Source organism: Gadus morhua, chromosome 8 (assembly GCF_902167405.1).
Source record: "Gadus morhua chromosome 8, gadMor3.0, whole genome shotgun sequence".
Taxonomy (NCBI): Eukaryota; Metazoa; Chordata; class Actinopteri; order Gadiformes; family Gadidae; genus Gadus; species Gadus morhua.
In genome coordinates this window covers 18,877,139-18,897,506 of record NC_044055.1, presented here as the reverse complement: position 1 = coordinate 18,897,506, position 20,368 = coordinate 18,877,139, and the positions used below count along the sequence as shown (strand labels likewise).

At 49.0% G+C, this 20,368-nt stretch overlaps 1 protein-coding gene across 2 annotated transcripts; it reads left to right on the top strand.

Annotated features, from left to right (window-relative positions):
* The first annotated feature begins 2,609 nt into the window (after positions 1-2,609).
* vwa5b2 (von Willebrand factor A domain containing 5B2) lies at positions 2,610-20,359 on the top strand. 2 transcript variants are annotated; one of them, XM_030363962.1, is made up of 22 exons: positions 2,610-2,796; positions 5,119-5,291; positions 5,590-5,805; positions 6,749-6,974; positions 7,088-7,245; positions 7,739-7,870; positions 8,000-8,124; positions 8,265-8,441; positions 8,894-9,004; positions 10,253-10,455; positions 12,065-12,179; positions 12,343-12,528; positions 12,646-12,862; positions 13,235-13,569; positions 13,852-14,095; positions 14,484-14,825; positions 15,137-15,271; positions 15,473-15,601; positions 18,561-18,611; positions 18,740-18,854; positions 18,971-19,094; positions 19,218-20,359. In XM_030363962.1, exons 2-22 carry the CDS (start codon positions 5,153-5,155, stop codon positions 19,932-19,934), a joined length of 4,197 nt encoding a protein of 1,398 aa, XP_030219822.1. In that variant the 5' UTR covers positions 2,610-2,796; positions 5,119-5,152; the 3' UTR covers positions 19,935-20,359. The 2 variants fall into 2 exon arrangements, with proteins under 2 accessions (XP_030219822.1, XP_030219823.1); XM_030363963.1 differs by lacking the exon at positions 15,473-15,601.
* The last annotated feature ends 9 nt before the right edge of the window (positions 20,360-20,368 follow it).

The following is a 20,368-nucleotide window of genomic DNA, read 5'->3' as shown; positions in this document are numbered from 1 at the left end:
CATTTGTAATCCCGATACATTCCGAGGTTCGTTGCATTAGAGAATATGACCAAAGTATACAGAATATAAAAAATATAGAATATAACCACTGTCCAGAGGCTGAAGATAAAGTAGTTCTCTGGCCAAAATAAAGACACTGACATCCAGTGTCCCACAATCATAATATCTGTCTATAATATCTAAAACTAACCCTAACCCATATTAATAACCCTAACGTTATGAACCCTAAAACGAACCGTAACCTAACTATACTAATAACCAAAACCTATTTAACCCTAAAACTGACCGTAACTAAATAAATAATCCTAACCTTATTAACCCTAAAACTAAACATAACCATACTATAAATAACCCTAACCCTATTAACCGTAAACACAAATCCTAGCGCTTAGATTACACTAACCCTATTCATTTACTAAACTTTACTATCTATATATATATATAATGTATGTTAATGTGTCTGTGTCTCCATGTCTCATAGGACTATTACTTTAACTTGGCAATTCGATCAACAGCCTCATGGTTTTTCATTCAAACTGGGATTTTACTGTCACAAGTTGGCATTAGAAAGTCAGAAGCGAGTTAGTTATTGAACAATAGTAGGCTAATAGTTGCCTTTCAGCTGAGCTATTGAATTAATTTACAGTTTTTCTCGATTGTATACACACAAAAAATTGAACTATGCGCACAATTCTGAAAGCTCATGTATCAACTACAAGACTCCAGACTGCTAAACTCTAAGCACAATTCCACTGTTTTCACATTTAGCTAAACTCTAAGCAAAAATCTCATCATTTAGCTCACTTGGTTCACCTTGATCACACTGGCCTTCAAAACGCAACGACTAATTACCAATAAGTCTAACTCACTTCTCACCTGTCAAACTCAACTGGCAAAACACTTCAGTCATGTGTCAGAGCATTAAAGAGGCCTCGATGAGCTCTAATGTGTTGTAGATATGGTCCTTTGGCCTGATCAGGATTGGAGGTGGGATGCATACTGATTCACATGTAGATCTGTTTCACCTCATTTATATTCATATTTTAATTTTTTGTTGGCCTACGAAAAGCTTTTTATGCAGTCAGTTCAGCTTAACATTTTACCGTATTACAGTAAAAAATATATATATTTGCTTTGTTACCTTTTTGTACTTGCACTGATTTCATCATTACATTCCCCGAAAGACAGTCTAAACATTTCCTCACTGTAGTGTTTTTCATTTTACTTATCAGTGCAATTACTGTACTGTAATTTACCAAAATAGGTAACATTGGTGTATTGTCAGAACAATGTTGCAGCATCAACTATTGGTGTACAGTATGACTCTGGGAAGCTGGGATTGTGAGTTTGGCCCATTGGATGGACAAATATGCATTGTATCCTATTCTGATACGATTGTGTCAGGGCAATATTTATATTATATATTCACAATATTGTATTACAATATGGCATGTCTTTATACTATATGTACCACCTAATTGCAACTTTAAAAAAGAAAGCTATTTCTAAACAATTTTATACATTTGAATATGTAACATGGCCTCATAAAGCCAAAACATATGTAAATAGTATTTTGATGGAAGTGTTTTGAATGATCACGTGTTTAATGGATGCTCTCTAAGAGATATTCATTTGATAGCTGTGTTTACTGTTTGGTGGGAAAAAACAGTTTTGAGAAGAATTTGTATATTTTTGACAAATTGATTAACTCTTCTCAGGTTTGTGTTTAGAGTTTTGAGAAATTGAGCTATAGTTTCAGAAAACATGTTTAAACGATTGAGAAAAACTGTCACGTAATCACGGCAACAACGACATAGGCCTATGCCAATTGTTTCAGATCGAACATTTAATGATCACTTTTCAATTATTTTATTTTCAAATCCGATCTCGATCCATTGGATCACTGACCCGGGGGGAACCGGCGGGCAACAGATACAAATCAACTTTTATTTTTTCGTCAGTCAACCATTAGCCGCTCTGCGAGTCTGCCAGCACAGCCAATTGTCTGGGATACAAAGCAGACTGCTCACTAATGTCTGGACTTCAGGTCCACTATGAGCATCGCTGGGAGCATCTGGACCGTCCACAGGTTCGAAGGCACTGACGGGCGCGCAACATGTGGAAGCGTGAACAGGAATATTTAGCAATTTCCATGTCAATAAACTGAGTGCAATTCAGTTTATTGACATGGGTCAATATGTCAATAAACTGAGTGCAATTTCCATGTCAATAAACTGTTATTTTTCTTATTTTTCTTAAAGAGCAGCAGCAACTGGTGGGTTTCGTGAGAGAGAGAGAGAGAGAGAGAGAGAGAGAGAGAGAGAGAGAGAGAGAGAGAGAGAGAGAGAGAGAGAGAGAGAGAGAGAGAGAGAGAGAGAGAGAGAGAGAGAGAGAGGTTGGAAGGAGGAAAAGTCAAAGCAGGAGTGAGGGGGGGGGGGGAGAATAGGGGGAGAGGGTGAAGAGAGAAAGACAGAAGAGAGAGACAGAGTTAGAGAGAGGAGAGACATAGACACAGACAGAGAGGGAGAGAAAAAGAGAGGGAGGGGAAGATAGAGGGACAGAGACACACTAAAAAAAACAGAGAGAGAGAGAGAGAGAGAGAGAGAGAGAGAGAGCGAGAGAGAGAGAGAGAGAGAGAGAGAGAGAGAGAGGCACTATTGCGTTCATAATTGGGGGCTAGTGGATAACAGGGTTTGGTATCAACGGGAAACCTGCGGACTGTGGAAGTGCTGGATGGAGTGATGCAGACTCTGACTACAAGCACCGAGGGATCAACAAATACTGCATTGACCGACTGTAAGTGATCTGAGGCTTTATTGATTCAGCATTTTCCCCTCTTGGTATTTTACTTGCCCGCGAGTACTGCAGTGTTGATTACAGCTAACTCTGGAGCAGATGTGCTGATGCACAATCTGGAAAGAAATACAAAGCTTTGAAAATAGCCTGAATACTGGGCATCTGAGTCAACCAGAGTCAACTTAATAATACATAAAGTGTCATTCATCACCATGTGTAATAGACATGCACAAGGACAGTGTATCTTGAATTACAGTACAGTCAGCCCCATTCAATATGTATTACGTTATGTCAGAGAGGTCCAGAGGCAACTTCAACCTGTTTATTTATGCGTGTTTATTTATGTGTGTGTGTGCATGTGTGTGTGTGTGTGTGTGTGTGTGTGTGTGTGTGTGTGTGTGTGTGTGTGTGTGTGTGTGTGTGTGTGTGTGTGTGTGTGTTGAGAGAGAGAGAATTGTGAGAGAGAGTAGAACTCAATGCTCCCGTCCCTACCACTATCCCTTAAGCACATTTCCATCATTTATCATTGTGTGTGTGTGTGTGTGTGTGTGTGTGTGTGTGTGTGTGTGTGTGTGTGTGTGTTTGTATGTGTGTGTGTGTGTGTGTGTGTGTGTGTGTGTGTGTGTGTGTGTGTGTGTGTGTGTGTGTGTGTGTGTGTGTGTGTTTGTTTGTGAGACTGCCTGTGTGCGTGAGTGTAACAGGAATATAAATACAGACACAAAATCATATTTGGTCATTTTATTTATTCTGTCATCAGAGTGACATACCACAAAGCTCCTTTGTTTTTCCTCTGTGTGTACTTTGTGCAGTACGTGTACTTTGTGTTGCATTAGTTTTGGCCCACTTCAAAAAGCTGACATTTATTTGCCTGTTCTAGTTGGAAGCACGGTAGCCAGATGGAGGCTGTTGATCTACTTAAAATGGTAGATGTGAAAGGACCATTACCTGGACCAGAGCAAACACACACACACACACACACACACACACACACACACACACACACACACACACACACACACACACACACACACACACACACACACACACACACACACACACACACACACACACACACACACACACACACTCTATCGACTGGTCGCTGAACAGATTCTGTGGTCTCTACACCTGCTTCCACTTGAGTGATAGATTGTGATTTCTTTTCAGGTACCTTGATGCTGTTGTTTCTATAACTTAAGTATCTTTCTAGATAAAATGCATACTTATGACAATACATGCATTTAAAAGCCAAGTACGATTTATATTGGCAATAATATTAACTATTTATTCTAAGTTCATTAAACAATATAAATGGTATGAACCTCTCCTATGCCGTGCCCCCCTGCACCCAGCGGCTAGGGCAGAGAGAAAGACCACCACTGCCTGGTCTGCATGACATCTCCAGAGAGAACGCATACACAGCCCATGCAGAACAAGACAAATAGTTTAGTAAATGTTGGCCAGTAAGTTAATGATTGCCCCAATGTCACCCATGGGTGGTTGCTAAGGTACTAAGGGGTGTTAAGGGGGAGGGGGGGGGGGGGGGGGGGGGGTTGAGATGCTGGTCCAGGAGCAGGTATCACAGTGACCAGCTGTAAACTAAACAGATGTATCCCACAAAGGAAATAAACATAAAGCTAAGTCCTACCTTCTTTCGCTATGCATTTGAAGGCAGCTGTTAACTAAGATCCACTTGACGCATAGAGAACACTCTGGGATTACACTAAGCGTCCTAAAGGTTGCTATGATAAAGCCATGGCTGGAAAACCCGAGCTCTTAACTGCACATTCACATGTGCTGTGCATGCATAATGTGTTCTGTCAGGGATGGAAGGGCCCCGGGAACATTCCCCCCTCTATTCTAGGAGCTCTATTTTAGGGAACAAGATACTTTTATTCAAAGCATATATTTATTTTCTGTATATTTACCTAACACCTGCAGTCATGTTTGTATTGTAGCCAATAAAGTTATAGACTACTATTTACTTTTGTGTTTTATTCTGTTGACAGTGAGAGTAAGCAATTAGTGAAAAAACAGATTCCATCAACAATAAACCATTTTGAGGGTACCAGGTTGTTGATTAAGGATGAATTTGCATGCATATGGCTTATAATCATTAACTACTCCTTTAAATTACACTTTGTTATATTCGTAGGCCACACAAGTTGATTTGACGATACGTGCATATATTAGTTTATCATTTATTTGGGTGCCCTGTTAATGGACCACTCTCGAGTGTTGTTCAACTCGGGTGTCGTTTTGTGTGGAGCGCAGGTACCTCACGGCCCCCTCTCCGTCCCTGTGCGTGTGCGTGTGTTGCAGAGGGCTGCGGGTGGTCCGGGGGTTCAGAGACGACATGGTGGGCCTGAGGAACCGGAGCACCTGGGAGCCGCTGCTCCTCAAGGCCTCCTGCATCCGCTCGTGTGCCAACGGCTGCTCCTTGGGCGTCACCACGGACCTCACCTACGCCAACACAGACCCCGAGGCCATAGAAGGTGATGGGCCGCGGGGGGCTTCAGGGCTCTACCTCCCACTGCTCACACTGCATGTCTGCAGGGAAAAGTCCAGAAGAAGGCAGTTTATATAGAAAATATCTTCATCCGAAGCCCCTCATTTAATTCAGGTGTCTTGCTAGGGGATGGCTACAGGTAACATGCAGACATTCATTGGGTATCAAACCCGGTACCCTTATTTGTTCTGTTCGGGGTACCGTTAAGGTAAAGCCAGGAGCTGGTTTGGTTGAAGGTGTGACGCAGCCTGCTTCATCGATCCGTCCCTGGCCTCTGCTTCCAGGCGTGTTTGTGTACCCCCTGGGGGAGAAGGAGGTGGTGGTGGGCTTCGAGGCGGTGATCGCGGGCCGGCTGGTGGGCGTGCAGATCCAGAGCCGGGGGAAGCTGAGGGACTGCTGCCTGGACTGCTGCCCCGGGTTACCTGTGGATGGCGGGGGGGACGGAGGGGAGTGGGGGGGCTGCTGCGGGGGCTCCAGCCTGGACATGAAGTGCACCAACGGTGAGGGGGGGGGGGGGGGGGGGGGGGGAGGCGTTGTCTTGTGCTGCTCATCGTAGCCCTTGGTTTGATTACAATTCGTTTTTGCATGCATTATGTCATAAGGCTTTCCCGGTATGATATCATCTAGGAGCTGCAGATTGGAAATTAGATAAGTCGTCTGTGTTGTGTATTAAACCACGAGCTGCCGGTTCTCCCTATGTCCTGACTGAGCCGGCGCATGAATCAGACCAACGATTATTGGACAGTAATCAGCATAACGTGATTATGTTTGCCACTGGAAGACCCATTTCAGTGCTTTCCCTCAACCACAAGGCCAATTAAGCCTTGTGGAATACACAGACATGAGAAAAATGTCTGAGCACTGAGGAATGCATTGCATTACAGCTGAAATTAACCAAAGAAATGTTACGTCTACAAGTAAAATTAATAACGATAATTGTAACCGCTTCAGGGGTTAAATAATGATTATGAATATAGCCGTTGCCGTGCCATGGCTGGCCTTCACCCGGTCTCATTCCAGCTAATGGGTTAGTCTGTGAGGGCAGGCGACAGCACGGGCTACACAGATTTTGGCCGACTGCCTGCTCGTTTAAATGGCTTTCACTCAGTACAACCATATATCAAATGAAAGTGCAGTGTTTCAGTTATTGTAAGACATCCTATGACAGAGGGGAAACGTGGACACGTCTTATGCATTAGACCATAAAGACAGATAGCAGTTAAGTTAAATCTCTAACACACTTTGTCAAGTCTCTCTTGGAAAAGAGTTTGAAATCTCAATGGTTTGATAAATAAATAAATAAAGTTTTGATTAAAAAAAACCGTTAACTATAACTATAAACAACAAAACGATTTTTGGAACCTTTAACGTTTGAGTCACACCTCTGGTATCTCTTTAATCCTACGGCGTGGAGATAACGTCTGGAATGTTCCCCGTGCGAAGGGCACCTGATCCTGGACGACGACCTGGAGAGAACCACCTTCATCGTGGGCACGGGCGTCATCGGCCCCCTGGAGCTGGTGTCCATCATCATCAGCACCACCCTGGAGCTGCCCACGCTGGAGAACGGGGCCATACGCATCGCCTACCCCACCCTGCTCACCCCCGTCGTCACGGGGCCACTGGGGGCCGGCAAGAGCGAAACCGGCGGGAAATCGGAGGAAATAGGGTAGGAACAACACATGTTGGTGCGGATTGGACCGATCTGCTGCGTCATGTCTCTCAGAGGCTCCACCACACGTTCTTAAACCGCCGTTCTTACGGTCCCTTGGGTCCCCTCAGGGGGACCAGTTGTTTCGGCGGGACCTCGGGCAAGCCGGAGCCGGCCCTGGGCACCAAGCTGGGGTGTGCCCACCTCATCTTCACCAGCCCAGCCGCCAACCCGGTGCCCTACCAGCTCAACTTCCAGCTGCTGGTCCGAGGGGCCTGCCTGCTGGCTGGTGGGTCCTTCAGTACCCCTGTTATGGACCTGGAAGGAAGCTGAACCAGCTGAGACGGAAATCTGAATAAATATTTTGAAAACAAATGTCATCTATAAATAGAGGCATTCGTCTGCATTCAACAGGGCAGGATGTTCTAGTGGGTCGGGTGTTTGAGTCCCAGTCAGAAGGTTCTAGGTTTGAACCCTAATGTCCACAGCATACCCGTGGGCATCCTTAAGCAGGATGCTTATTAACCACTGCCTTTATCTGCAATTATTTCTAGTGAGACAATTTGGATCAAAGCGTCTACCAAATAGTTTATAGTGCACTGCTCCGTCATATGGATATTAAAGTGTGACAGTGATACTTTATCTAAAGCATTACTGTGAGATTCACAGCACAAATTTACATCCATCCTAAATATTAATATAAGGGTGAATTGATGTGCCCTTGTTGTAAAGTCAATCGGTTCCTCCGTACCTGACTGTGCCCTCCACCCCGCCCCCCCCAGGCCTGGAGAGCCCCACTCACGCCCTGAGGGCCGATGCGGACCCCGGCGCCCAGAGCGCCTCCTCCACCTACATCACTCTGGCCCAGGAGCACCCCTACGACCGGCACATCGAGGTCATCCTGCACCTCAGCGGTCAGTCACAAACACATGGCGCTCCTCTAGTTGGGGTTTTTAATCCCCACTGGCTTCACTTCACTGACTTGATGCATGTGTCTGTTGGCCCCTGATTGACCCCCCCCCCCGCTGAACCCCCTTCCCCAGAGCCTCACAGCCCATTGGTCATCTTGGAGAGAGGCAGGCTCTCCTTCAGCCAGTTTGAAAAACAGATGTGTGCACGCCGGGACTACATCCGATGTGCCCGGAAGGAGTCGGAACCTGAGAAGAAGGTAAATGGGTTTGAATCTTCATCTTCATCACCACCACCACCATCATCTACCATTAACATCATCGCCGTCATCATCATCACCATTATTGTCAGCAATCCCCCATCATAAGCTCTGCCTTATGCTGGCCTCTCCACCCTCAGCTGGAGTTTGTGAGGAAGCGCTACCACAAGGACATCATGAGCAGCCCGGTGCTGATGCTCAACTTCTGCCCGGACCTGCTGGGAGACCCCCTGGACCTCCACAAGGCCACCCGGGAGCTGGTGTTCCTCATCGACCGCAGCGGCAGCATGAGCGGCGCCAACATCCGCCGGGTGAAGGTGAGCTGCAGGGGGGGGGGGGGGGCAGAGCAGTGGGGAGAACCCGTCTGGGTCAGCTTGGGGTTGGACCGCCGTCTCCCAATGGAGCTTGGGGAAGGGTTGGCTTGAGTCTAAAGGGAAGGATATAAAGATGCCTCACTCCAACCTGCTTCAAAATGACATGCATCTGAAGTCCCATTACGTCGGTTGTGATAGAATCATCTGCTATAACACAATAAGCTCATAACATGTAGGCATTTGAACAGCAACTTTTCACACATCTTCTCCTCCCATTTATAGTTGTTTTGAAGGTATGTGTGGTCCTATGAAGCAATTTAACTCAGATAAAAGTTGTATCAACTACCCCTTGATTTGAACCTTGGTCCCTAATGATGAGTGAGCAAGGGGTTGAACATGTGTATAATTTTTTGTGAGCCGTTTGACCTGAGCCCTGTTTGTTGGAATGCTGACAGGAGGGCTTGGTGGTCGCCCTGAAGAGCCTACCCCCGGGTACCATGCTCAACATCGTGGGCTTCGGGACCACCATCAAGGCCCTGTTCACCTCCAGCAAGCTCTGCAACGACGTGAGTAGCATGAGTTTTACTACCTAGCAGTACCATTACTACCTCCAACAGACAAGGATCATTCTTTTTTTGACGTAGGGTAACATTCATTTCCGCAAAATGTAAATCTAGCTTAACTTGCTTTAAAAATCATTGCTGAAGATCTTATAGCGTTAATAAATCAACCATGGTTGATACAAAATTACAAATACATACTTTACAAGGTTGACAGGGGCTCTCACAAATCGGGCTCAACTCCCAGATCTTATGTACCCTCCTTGTGGCGAGGCCTGTGTGGTGAAACGTGAGAGGAGCATGCTGGGAGCTTGTGTCCCGCGGCCTCCTCCCACTCAGTAGTCAGGCAGCAGGCCGGCTCCTTGGGTTGCCGTAGCAGCCAGGGGTATCAGGTTCTAGCCGGTCCAGGGGTCTGCGAGGACAGTCATTACACATACAGCGGACCATATGGTGACCTTTCATGCATTTTAACCGTGGTAGAAGACACCCCCCACCCCCCCCTCCATGTTTGCCCATGGTGTGATTTGAGGCAGCTTCAAGGCAGGTGTTACTTACCCTGTGGGTGTTTACTCTGTCTATATTAGACCGAGGTAGCTTCAGCTCTTCCTCTCTAAAGTCACACACACACACACACACTCGCCAACACACACACACACACACACACACACTCACCAACGCACACACACACACACACACACACACACACACACACACACACACACACACACACACACACACACACACACACACACACACACACACACACACACACACACACACACACACACACAAACACCCACTCTGCGTTTTCTAATTGGCACATGTGAGGTCAAACAGGGGTGGGTGCATCGCAGCAACACAGACATGTGTTGAGTTTGTTTGTGCAGGAAGCGGCAGAGCTTTGGGGCAGGTGTTGTTGGCTGAGGCCCTCCTCACTGCCGGAGGTATCTGCACTGACCTAACCTAATCAGGTTTTATCTTTATGTCTTTCTCCCTCTCTCTCTCTCTCTCTCTCTCTCTCTCTCTCTCCCTCTCTCCCTCTCTCTCTCTCTCTCTCTCTCTCTCTCTCTCTCTCTCTCTCTCTCTCTCTCTCTCTCTCCCTCTCTCTCTCTCTCTCTCTCTCTCTCTCTCTCTCTCTCTCTCTCTCTCTCTCTCTCTCTCTCTCACTCTCGATCCTTCTCTGTACCTCACTATGGCTCGCTCCTCTGTCTCTCTCCCTCTCTCCCCCCTACCTCCCCCCCCCGCCCCCTCTAGGTGACTCTGGTGCAGGCGTGTGAGTACGTCCAGAGGATGCGGGCCGACATGCGGGGCACCAACCTGCAGGGGGCGCTGTCCTGGGTGTTCCAGCAGCCCGTGCAGCGGACCTGCCCCCGGCAGGTGTTCGTGGTGACGGACGGGGCGGTCAGCGGCGTGGGCAAGGTGCTGGAGATGGTGCGCAGGAACACATGCACGGCCAGGTACAGTGACGGACCTGGTGGAGGAACCCGCTTTCATCACGGAGAGGGGGGACATTTAGGGATCGCACTCGACAAGTTCACTACAGTACCACACTGGGTAATGGTAGTAGTTTACGAGAGTAGCTTAGAGTTTATAATTTACAGGAAAAGTATATAGTAGAAGAAGTAGGGTTAAAGGGTTAAAGTATAAAATATACAGGTAGGAAGACGCTAAATATACAGTAGCCTATAATGTATATTATATAGGTTATAGCATATATAGAGTTTATAATATAGTGTATGGCATTATGCAGTATATTAAATATATCTATTACTATATAGTTTATATTTTATATAATTTATAGTATCAAATATAGAATACACAGTCCTAATATACAGTGTGACTAGCATATAATGGATGAATTGAAAAAGTAATTGAAAACTAAATAAACAAACAAAAACAACCTCATATATCCCTTTATACGAGTAACAGATATGACCGGGTCAGAAATATTAATGTTCCACTTTAAGGAGTCAGAACCGTGCAAAAAAGAGAAAGGGAAAAGTTGCCAGGAAGGGGAGCCGGAGGTCCAGAGCCCCGCCCACTAATCCTGCTGAGTGCTATCCTCTGCAGTGTGTCCCCCCCCACACCTCAACCACCGCCACTCCCCACCCAGTCCTCCGCTCCCTAGACTCCAGTCCCTCCACCTAGGCTGCCCCTCCCTCATCAGTATTCTCCGCTGTAGCGCTGGACTTTAGCTGTCAGGACGAGGCACTATGTGGGCATGGTTACACTGAAAACAGTCCACTCAAGGTTAGGGCTGATTAACGCTGCTGTCAAACCTCTATCTACTCACTCTCATAAATTAGACCGGCACACTAGGTTTATACAGCTTTAAGATGCTCAATAACATATAATTGACATAACATTTAGCCTATGATTTTATAAATAATAAAATACTAAAACAGATGATACACTAAACAAAGATACGTTATGTGTGTGTGTGGATATACAGCATATTGCTATACACACAAAGTTAGGGCAAGTTCAGGAGTTTCACAACAGTATTATCTTTATGTTGATTGATTTACTGCCATCCAGACGGGTCCCTTGTGGTTCCAGAGCCATTAATGCTGTAGCTTCCCGCTCCGTTTGTCCTCTATCCTTCACAGACTTCTAATTAGCCAAATGGCTTGTAATCTCTCTCTCTCTCTCTCTCTCTCTCTCTCTCTCTCTCTCTCTCTCTCTCTCTCTCTCTCTCTCTCTCTCTCTCTCTCTCTCTCTCTCTCTCTCTCTCTCTCTCTCTCTCTCTCTCTCTCTCTCTCTCTCTCTCTCTCTCTCTGACACAAATAACGGTTCTGTCCGTCTTGACGGCCACTAAATATACCCTCAGCGACCAAGGCAGCAGTCCTTTCCATGTGTTCAATATGCCTCAACGCGCTTACACCAGTGAACATGACCAGGTTGATGCTTAGTCATGTAATAGGAGGGAGACAATTGTATAACTTACACATAATGAATAGAAGTAGAGGAAAGATTTGTCTTGAATTACCTCATTTATTCAGCTATTCATAAATGAATGAATGAATTATATCCTTCATGGATTAACCCCAAGCATCACCTGTGCAGGTGTTTTGGTATAGGCCTGGGCCCGCGCGCTTGCAGAAGGCTGCTGCAGGGCATGGCCAAGCTAACTGGGGGAAGCACAGAGTTCCTGGATGAGGAGGAGAGACTTCAGCCAAAGGTTGGAGAAGTGACAGCACTGCCACATAGTGGAGAACGTGTGAATTCAAATAGAAAGAGATTGGTTTATAATAATAAGTTTGTTATTTTTACATGTTGATGTCATTATTACCTCTATTTTTTCATTTGAATAGTAATGGTTATGGTATGTCCAACGTTCTCAGTTAATAAAGTCACTGAAGAAGGCCTTTGAGCCGGTGCTGACCGACCTGCGGATCGACTGGTACCTCCCTGAGAACATGGAGGCTCTTCTCTCCCCCAATGAGATCCCTCCCCTCTACCCTGGGAACCGGCTGATTGGCTACTGTACTCTCTACGATATGTCAGATTACAAAGGCAAAAAGATGGAGGTAGGGGCTTTCTAAAAAAATAAAAAAGATGTGTTCACATGTATCATGTGATAACTCAAATGATGCCCTGCCAGACAGACAGACGCCACTCTCATGCCTATCCCTGTCCTACCATAGGCTAACGGACGGGACGACAAGCGGGCCAGTCGCGGCTCCACCGGCTCTGTGTTCGGGCCGTCCAATGACGAGCTGTCCCCGCCCTCCACCTCGGAGCTCCTCCCCGGGATGGCGTCCACGGACGTGACGGAGCTGGAGGACGCGCTGAAGGAGATCTCCAGGGAGATCTCCTGCGAGTTCTCCTGCGCCCGAGAGGCCGACCCGAGCAGCAGCTCAGGTCAGAACCTCCAGGGGTGGGGCGCCTGGGGTGGACACACGCTTCACAACAGGCAGACTAGTACAGGATGTGGGGAAGGCAAATCAACTCTTCTGAGACACACACAGCCTCTACCCTCTACCAAGCCTCAATGTGTTGTTTTTTTTGTAAGCTCCTATGCATGAATGATCATTGTTCCCTGCCGTGAGAGGACAAAGGTATTCATCAACTCACAGTTCAGAGTTACGATTGAACCACAATTACTCACTAAGCAGACACTTTTGTCCAAAGAGACCGTGAGATTAGCTTGTTTTCTGTTCTGCATCCACCTTTCCTGCCTCCTAGCACACATACGGGGCTGTTCCTTGACTCTTAGCTTTGGGCCCGGTCCAGGTGTGGAGCACGACGGGACCAGTGGCGTGAGGCAGAGGATCCAGGAGCGCTCCTACGTCCAGGAGCAGTACGTCCTGACGCGCTGCTCGCTCAGCAGCGAGCGGGGCGTCCCGACGCGGCCCCCCAGCCGCACCAACGCCTCCTCCGTGTCCGAGGCGGCCGGGGGGCCCTCCTTCCCCCTGGACTCCCGCCCGGGGCCCCTGATGGAAGCGGGGTCCCTGCCCCAGGGCCTGGAGAAGATGCCCGCGCCGGAGCAGAAGACCTCGCTGTCCCGCTGGTCCGAGTCGCCGTGGCAACTGGACCTCTCCTCTGAAAGCACTAACAGTAGCAAGAGGGTAAGACCAATTACATTAGGCTGATTCTAGGTTCCAGGAAGTTAATTAGGCTTCTAATGGCTTGTACCCTATCAAGCACCGTCGCCATATGTGTTTTCTCTTACTTGTTGCTGTTCGGAGCGGTTCATCTGGGTACCGCTAATAACAAACTAATGAGGTTAACAGAAATCACCCTACTTTTACTTCCAAAAGCTGGAGTGGCTCTGTTATTTTTTTAGCATCTCTGTTTTTGGTCATTTGTTTAGTAAAAACCTCTTTTGTCCCCCCCCCCCCACCCCCGAGACCCCGAGTGGGCGGCTGTCTGGGGTGGAGGACGCCCGCAAGAGACAGCGGGCTCTGGTGCGCTCCACCATGGCGGCCCGGAGCTTCTCCTCCCCCCAGGGCGACCTGGACATGCACCGCCTGCGGAGGGCGCTGGAGAGGGTGTCCTTCGACCAGACCCTGGGCGGCCGGCTGGAGGAGAGCGACGGAGAGACCTACTCCACCCCTAGAGGGGTCCTCGCCCGCAGAAGCCTCACTGACTCCAGTGAGCCGCCCCCCATGAAGGACCCCTCTACCTCAGCCCTCTGCTCTCTTTATAGCTTTCCTCCTTTCTTTTGTGTTTTTCTACTGAAATGTTTTAATTTATTGAAGTGTCTAGTTCCCTCCATCATTGTTTCTATTTCTCCAATGACAGTAATCTGTCTCTAACTATGTCTTTATCAGGCTACCTCTGTATCCAGCTATCTATTTATATATATTCATAAATTTGTCTTTCTAGCTTTTCTTTATTTATCTATATTTATCTGTATGTCTGTCTATCAATCCATCCATCCATCCATCCATCCATCCGTCCATCCATCTGTCCATCCATCCGTCCGTCTAACCGTATCTATCTGTTCGTCCACCCCTCCCTCTCTCCCTCCCTCCATCAGACGGGCTTCTGTTCCCCGCCTCCCCTCTGGACTGGGACCACTTCACAGACCCAGACTACCTGTTCAGCGGCGCCGAGCCCCAGGAGACCCCCCCCCCTAGGCAGTGCCGCTCCGTCATCCACGGCCTGCTGGGGGGCCAGCCCATGTCCTGGGAGGTCACGGTGGACCTCGGCCCCCTGTGGGCCCCTGAGGAGCAGGGCAGTCCCGACAGCGGAGAGGAGGAGGGCGGCAGGGAGGGGCGATACGAGGACCCCTGGGAGGAGATGCTCCACCAGCTGACCGCCCGCTCCGTCATCAGAGACTTTGAGAAGATGGCGGAGAAGGAGAGCGACATTGAGCATGGTGGGTGGTTTAAGGGTTATTTATTTCTTGATTGCCTCACACACAAATCTATGATGATATACTTAATCCAAACCGTTTACCTTTAGTCCTTTCAGCACACAATTTTATCCAAGGCCACTTATAAATGAGGTGGAGAACAATATATATAATATGTGTATATAAAAACAATTTGACATAGTGCAGTGAATACTAGGAATCAGAAACGCAACGAAAGTTTATTTTAGGTTAAGGACACAAAGTCTGTTGTAATATTGTTTACGACACACTTACTGTACTTCCTATGCCGGCATGAATGTTTGTGCTTGTCTCAGGCCCGGCCAAGCGCTACAGAGTGAAAGCCATCCAGACCAGCAGGCGCTGCAACATCATCTGCATGTACACCACCTTCGCTGCCACCGACCGCAGCACGGCCACAGGCCTGGCCGGCAGCCTGGAGGTCAGAGCAGGTGAGACCCCAGCACGCCTCGCAACAAACGCATTCATCATCATCACTCATATCATTACTATATCATTCATTATTCATCATTCAAATGATCATTCATAGCGTGTTGTCTAAAATGTGATGTGATCTAGTACGTATAAAGTTGCGGTCTGAACAACATTGTGGATGAGGCTCTATTGTGGTCACTGTGCGTGTGCGTGTGCAGACGAGCGTCTGGGGACGGGCCAGGGCTCCCAGTCAGGCAGTCGCAGGCAGAGGGCCTACTCTGTGGGGCTGGGCCGCCGGCGCTCCAGCAGGGACAGCGGAGACATAGAAGAGCCCTGGAACTCCACCGGTATACTGGATCACAGCCCTATAGTGAACCACCACTCAGCTTATAGTGAACCACCACTCAGCCCTATAGTGAACCACCACTCAGCCCTATAGTGAACCACCACTCAGTCCTATAGTGAACCACCACTCAGCCCTATAGTGAACCACCACTCAGCCCTATAGTGAACCACCACTCAGCCCTATAGTGAACCACCACTCAGCCCTATAGTGAACCACCACTCAGCCCTATAGTGAACCACCACTCAGCCCTATAGTGAACCACCACTCAGCCCTATAGTGAACCACCACTCAGCCCTATAGTGAACCACCACTCAGCCCTATAGTGAACCACCACTCAGCCCTATAGTGAACCACCACTCAGCCCTATAGTGAACCACCACTCAGCCCTATAGTGAACCACCACTCAGTCCTATAGTGAACTACCACTCAGCCCTATAGTGAACCACCACTCAGCCCTATAGTGAACCACCACTCAGCCCTATAGTGAACCACCACTCAGCCCTATAGTGAACCACCACTCAGCCCTATAGTGAACCACCACTCAGCCCTATAGTGAACCACCACTCAGCCCTATAGTGAACCACCACTCAGCCCTATAGTGAACTACCACTCAGCCCTATAGTGAACCACCACTCAGCCTATAGTGAACCACCACTCAGCCCTATAGTGAACCACCACTCAGTCCTATAGTGAACCACCACTCAGCCCTATAGTGAACCACCACTCAGCCCTATAGTGAACCACCACTCAGCCCTATAGTGAACCACCACTCAGCCCTATAGTGAACCACCACTCAGCCCTATAGTGAACCACCACTCAGCCCTATAGTGAACCACCACTCAGCCCTATAGTGAACCACCACTCAGCTTATAGTGAACCACCACTCAGCCCTATAGTGAACCACCACTCAGCCCTATAGTGAACCACCACTCAGCCCTATAGTGAACCACCACTCAGCCCTATAGTGAACCACCACTCAGCCCTATAGTGAACCACCACTCAGCCCTATAGTGAACCACCACTCAGCCCTATAGTGAACCACCACTCAGCCCTATAGTGAACCACCACTCAGCCCTATAGTGAACCACCACTCAGCCCTATAGTAAACTACCACTCAGCCCTATAGTGAACCACCACTCAGCCCTATAGTGAACCACCACTCAGCCCTATAGTGAACCACCACTCAGTCCTATAGTGAACTACCACTCAGCCCTATAGTGAACCACCACTCAGCCCTATAGTGAACCACCACTCAGCCCTATAGTGAACCACCACTCAGCCCTATAGTGAACCACCACTCAGCCCTATAGTGAACCACCACTCAGCCCTATAGTGAACCACCACTCAGCCCTATAGTGAACCACCACTCAGCCCTATAGTGAACTACCACTCAGCCCTATAGTGAACCACCACTCAGCCTATAGTGAACCACCACTCAGCCTATAGTGAACCACCACTCAGCCCTATAGTGAACCACCACTCAGTCCTATAGTGAACCACCACTCAGCCCTATAGTGAACCACCACTCAGCCCTATAGTGAACCACCACTCAGCCCTATAGTGAACCACCACTCAGCCCTATAGTGAACCACCACTCAGCCCTATAGTGAACCACCACTCAGCCCTATAGTGAACCACCTCTCAGCCCTATAGTGAACCACCACTCAGCTTATAGTGAACCACCACTCAGCCCTATAGTGAACCACCACTCAGCTTATAGTGAACCACCACTCAGCCCTATAGTGAACCACCACTCAGCCCTATAGTGAACCACCACTCAGCCCTATAGTGAACCACCACTCAGCCCTATAGTGAACCACCACTCAGCCCTATAGTGAACCACCACTCAGCCCTATAGTGAACCACCACTCAGCCCTATAGTGAACCACCACTCAGCCCTATAGTGAACCACCACTCAGCCCTATAGTGAACCACCACTCAGTCCTATAGTGAACCACCACTCAGCCCTATAGTGAACCACCACTCAGCCCTATAGTGAACCACCACTCAGCCCTATAGTGAACCACCACTCAGCCCTATAGTGAACCACCACTCAGCCCTATAGTGAACCACCACTCAGCCCTATAGTGAACCACCACTCAGCCCTATAGTGAACCACCACTCAGCCCTATAGTGAACCACCACTCAGCCCTATAGTGAACCACCACTCAGCCCTATAGTGAACCACCACTCAGCCCTATAGTGAACCACCACTCAGCCCTATAGTGAACCACCACTCAGCCCTATAGTGAACTACCACTCAGTCCTATAGTGAACCAACACTCAGCCCTATAGTGAACCACCACTCAGTCCTATAGTGAACCACCACTCAGTCCTATAGTGAACCACCACTCAGTCCTATAGTGAACCACCACTCAGCCCTATAGTGAACCACCACTCAGCCCTATAGTGAACCGGTCCATCCGTCCATGTTCTATTCTTTCTTTACTTGCTGCTATCTGCTTCTGCAGTGTTCAGTGTTTTCTTGTTTTACTTATTTTGCGATGTCAAGACTTTTGTACCACTCAGCCCTATAGTGAACCACCACTCAGCCCTATAGTGAACTACCACTCAGCCCTATAGTGAACTACCACTCAGCCCTATAGTGAACCACCACTCAGCCCTATAGTGAACTACCACTCAGCCCTATAGTGAACTACCACTCAGGCCTCTCAGAGGACGCTCGTCTAGAGGGGCGCAGGGGAACTCAGATTAAAATGATCAAGGAGTAGGTAGGGGCAGGGGGTACGGGAGGACGGTGGACATCGGGGTTCGAAACCGGTACATTTTGGCTGCAAGTCACCACCCTAAACTATCGTGACCCTAATACCATGACTTGTGTGTATTTTTTTTTTGTGATTTCACTGTAGTGAGATTATTCTTAAATAAAGGTAAATAAAGGTTGTGATTTAAATTGAAAAAATTCTGTGAATATAATTCCCTTTGTCTCTTCCTCTCAGATAAGGATGAGACCCCAGCATCACCATGTAGCCTTACATCCTGGGATTCAAGTAAGACCTGTAACCAGCCCTTAAGTCCTTCTTTCCCATTAATAAAGCTCTTTTCTAACTACGTCCTGTGCCTAGTAAGCGAGAAGGTTGAAATGTAAACTGTGGATTTACCGTTGGTAACTCTTCAGACGCTGGCGGCGGAGGGTACCCCTCCAGCCCCCCTGCCGTGGCACCCCACGCCTCAGGCTCGCGCTCCCAGCGTTCAGTCGAGAGCAAATCCATGGAGAGCTTCTTCGGCACCAGGTGGGGCCTTCACCTGACACGGGCCCTCAAACAACTATCAAGCATGTTTTCAAATCATTCGCAAACCTGGTGTGTGTGTGCATGTGTGTGTGTGTGTGTGTTTGTTGTGTGTGCAGGTTCCCCCTGGGCAAACTGAGGTCCTCTGTGTCGTCCGGAAAGCACATCCCTCTCAAGACCCACTGTCTGTCGGCCGAGACGGAGAAGCAAGCCGAGACGGAGGCTCCGGACTACCTGCCGCTGGTGATGAGGCCGACAGACGGGAATCATTCATGACATGAAACCGCACGAGATGACCCAGAAATACACAACACCAGCTTGAACGTAGATGCTGTGATTATGAACGCCTCGCCGCTGTGTCCTCAGGTGCGCCTGCAGCTGGCGTCGGGGGCCTTCCTCCTGACGGAGACCTACTCCGACTGCCTCCAGATCCCCCTGGACCGCCTGAAGAGGGCGTCCCCCTACAGCCTCCACCGCCGGAGCCTCAGCCCCCCCTTCCGCTGCACCTGTCCCAGCGCCGGCAAGCCCCCCTCCCAGCCCCACATCTGCACCACCTCCTCCCTGCCCCGCCCCCCGGCGCCCCCCTTCCACCACACCCCCGACCACGCGCCGCTCGGCCTGGAGCCCCGGGCGCGGCTGAGGCGTCAGTCCGAGCGCGAGCCCCCGGCGACCGCTACGCCCGACCTCCCCAGCTCCGAGGAGGGCTCCCTGGAGCTGCAGGTCTCCCAGGGCCAGCCGGACAGCGGGCGCGGCTCCGAGACGGACGCCTGCGAGGGCTCTCCGGCGGACCCATCGGCGGCGGCGGCGGCGGAGGGCCGGGGGGCCGAGCAGGAGGACGTGGTGGGCTGCAGCTGGGCCACGGCCGTGGCTCTGGCCTGGCTGGAGCACCGCTGCGCCGGCTACTTCATGGAGTGGGAGATGGTGGCGGCCAAGGCCGACTTCTGGCTGCGCGGCCAGCGGCTGCCCGAGGAGGTGGACCTGGCCGGGCTGAAGGGGGCGGCCAGGCAGCTGTTCCTGCTGCTGCGCCACTGGGACGAGAACATCCAGCTCAACATGCTGTGTTACAACCCCAACAACATGTGAGGGCGGCGGGGGCAACGGGGGGGGATGCCAAATATAGCAGTAGTGATTGAAATGGTTAGGGCCCTGGTGATAGGCAGTGCCAGTGCATCCACGAGTACGCCACTGTAGGAATTCAATGTAAGGGCCAAGCTGATGGAGTGTCCCCTGGCCAAGATTGATTTCACATGATATGCCTTGCGATAGATTCTGTTCAGACTGCTCTCTGACATGACTACTTGACATTTCACGTTGACCAAGTTGCCTTTTATAAATTGGATGTCATTTGCGCATTCATATGACATACATGCCTTTCATATGAATGTTATATGGATATGCTCCTAATATATACTTTGATGCCCAAGGGGAGAGTGGGTGTACTAATTAAAACGTTTAAAGCCTACTACTGAGTACCATAATCAGGTAACAATAAAGAGTGGATTTGTATATGTATTTGA

Coding starts and splice junctions, on each gene's coding strand:
- vwa5b2 (XM_030363962.1), top strand. CDS start 5,153: ATGGTGGGCCTGAGGAACCGGAGCACCTGGGAGCCGCTGCTCCTCAAG. Junction 12,863..13,234: donor CGACCCGAGCAGCAGCTCAG/GTCAGAACCTCC, acceptor GGCCCGGTCCAG/GTGTGGAGCACGACGGGACC. Junction 15,272..15,472: donor CAGCCTGGAGGTCAGAGCAG/GTGAGACCCCAG, acceptor GTGCGTGTGCAG/ACGAGCGTCTGGGGACGGGC.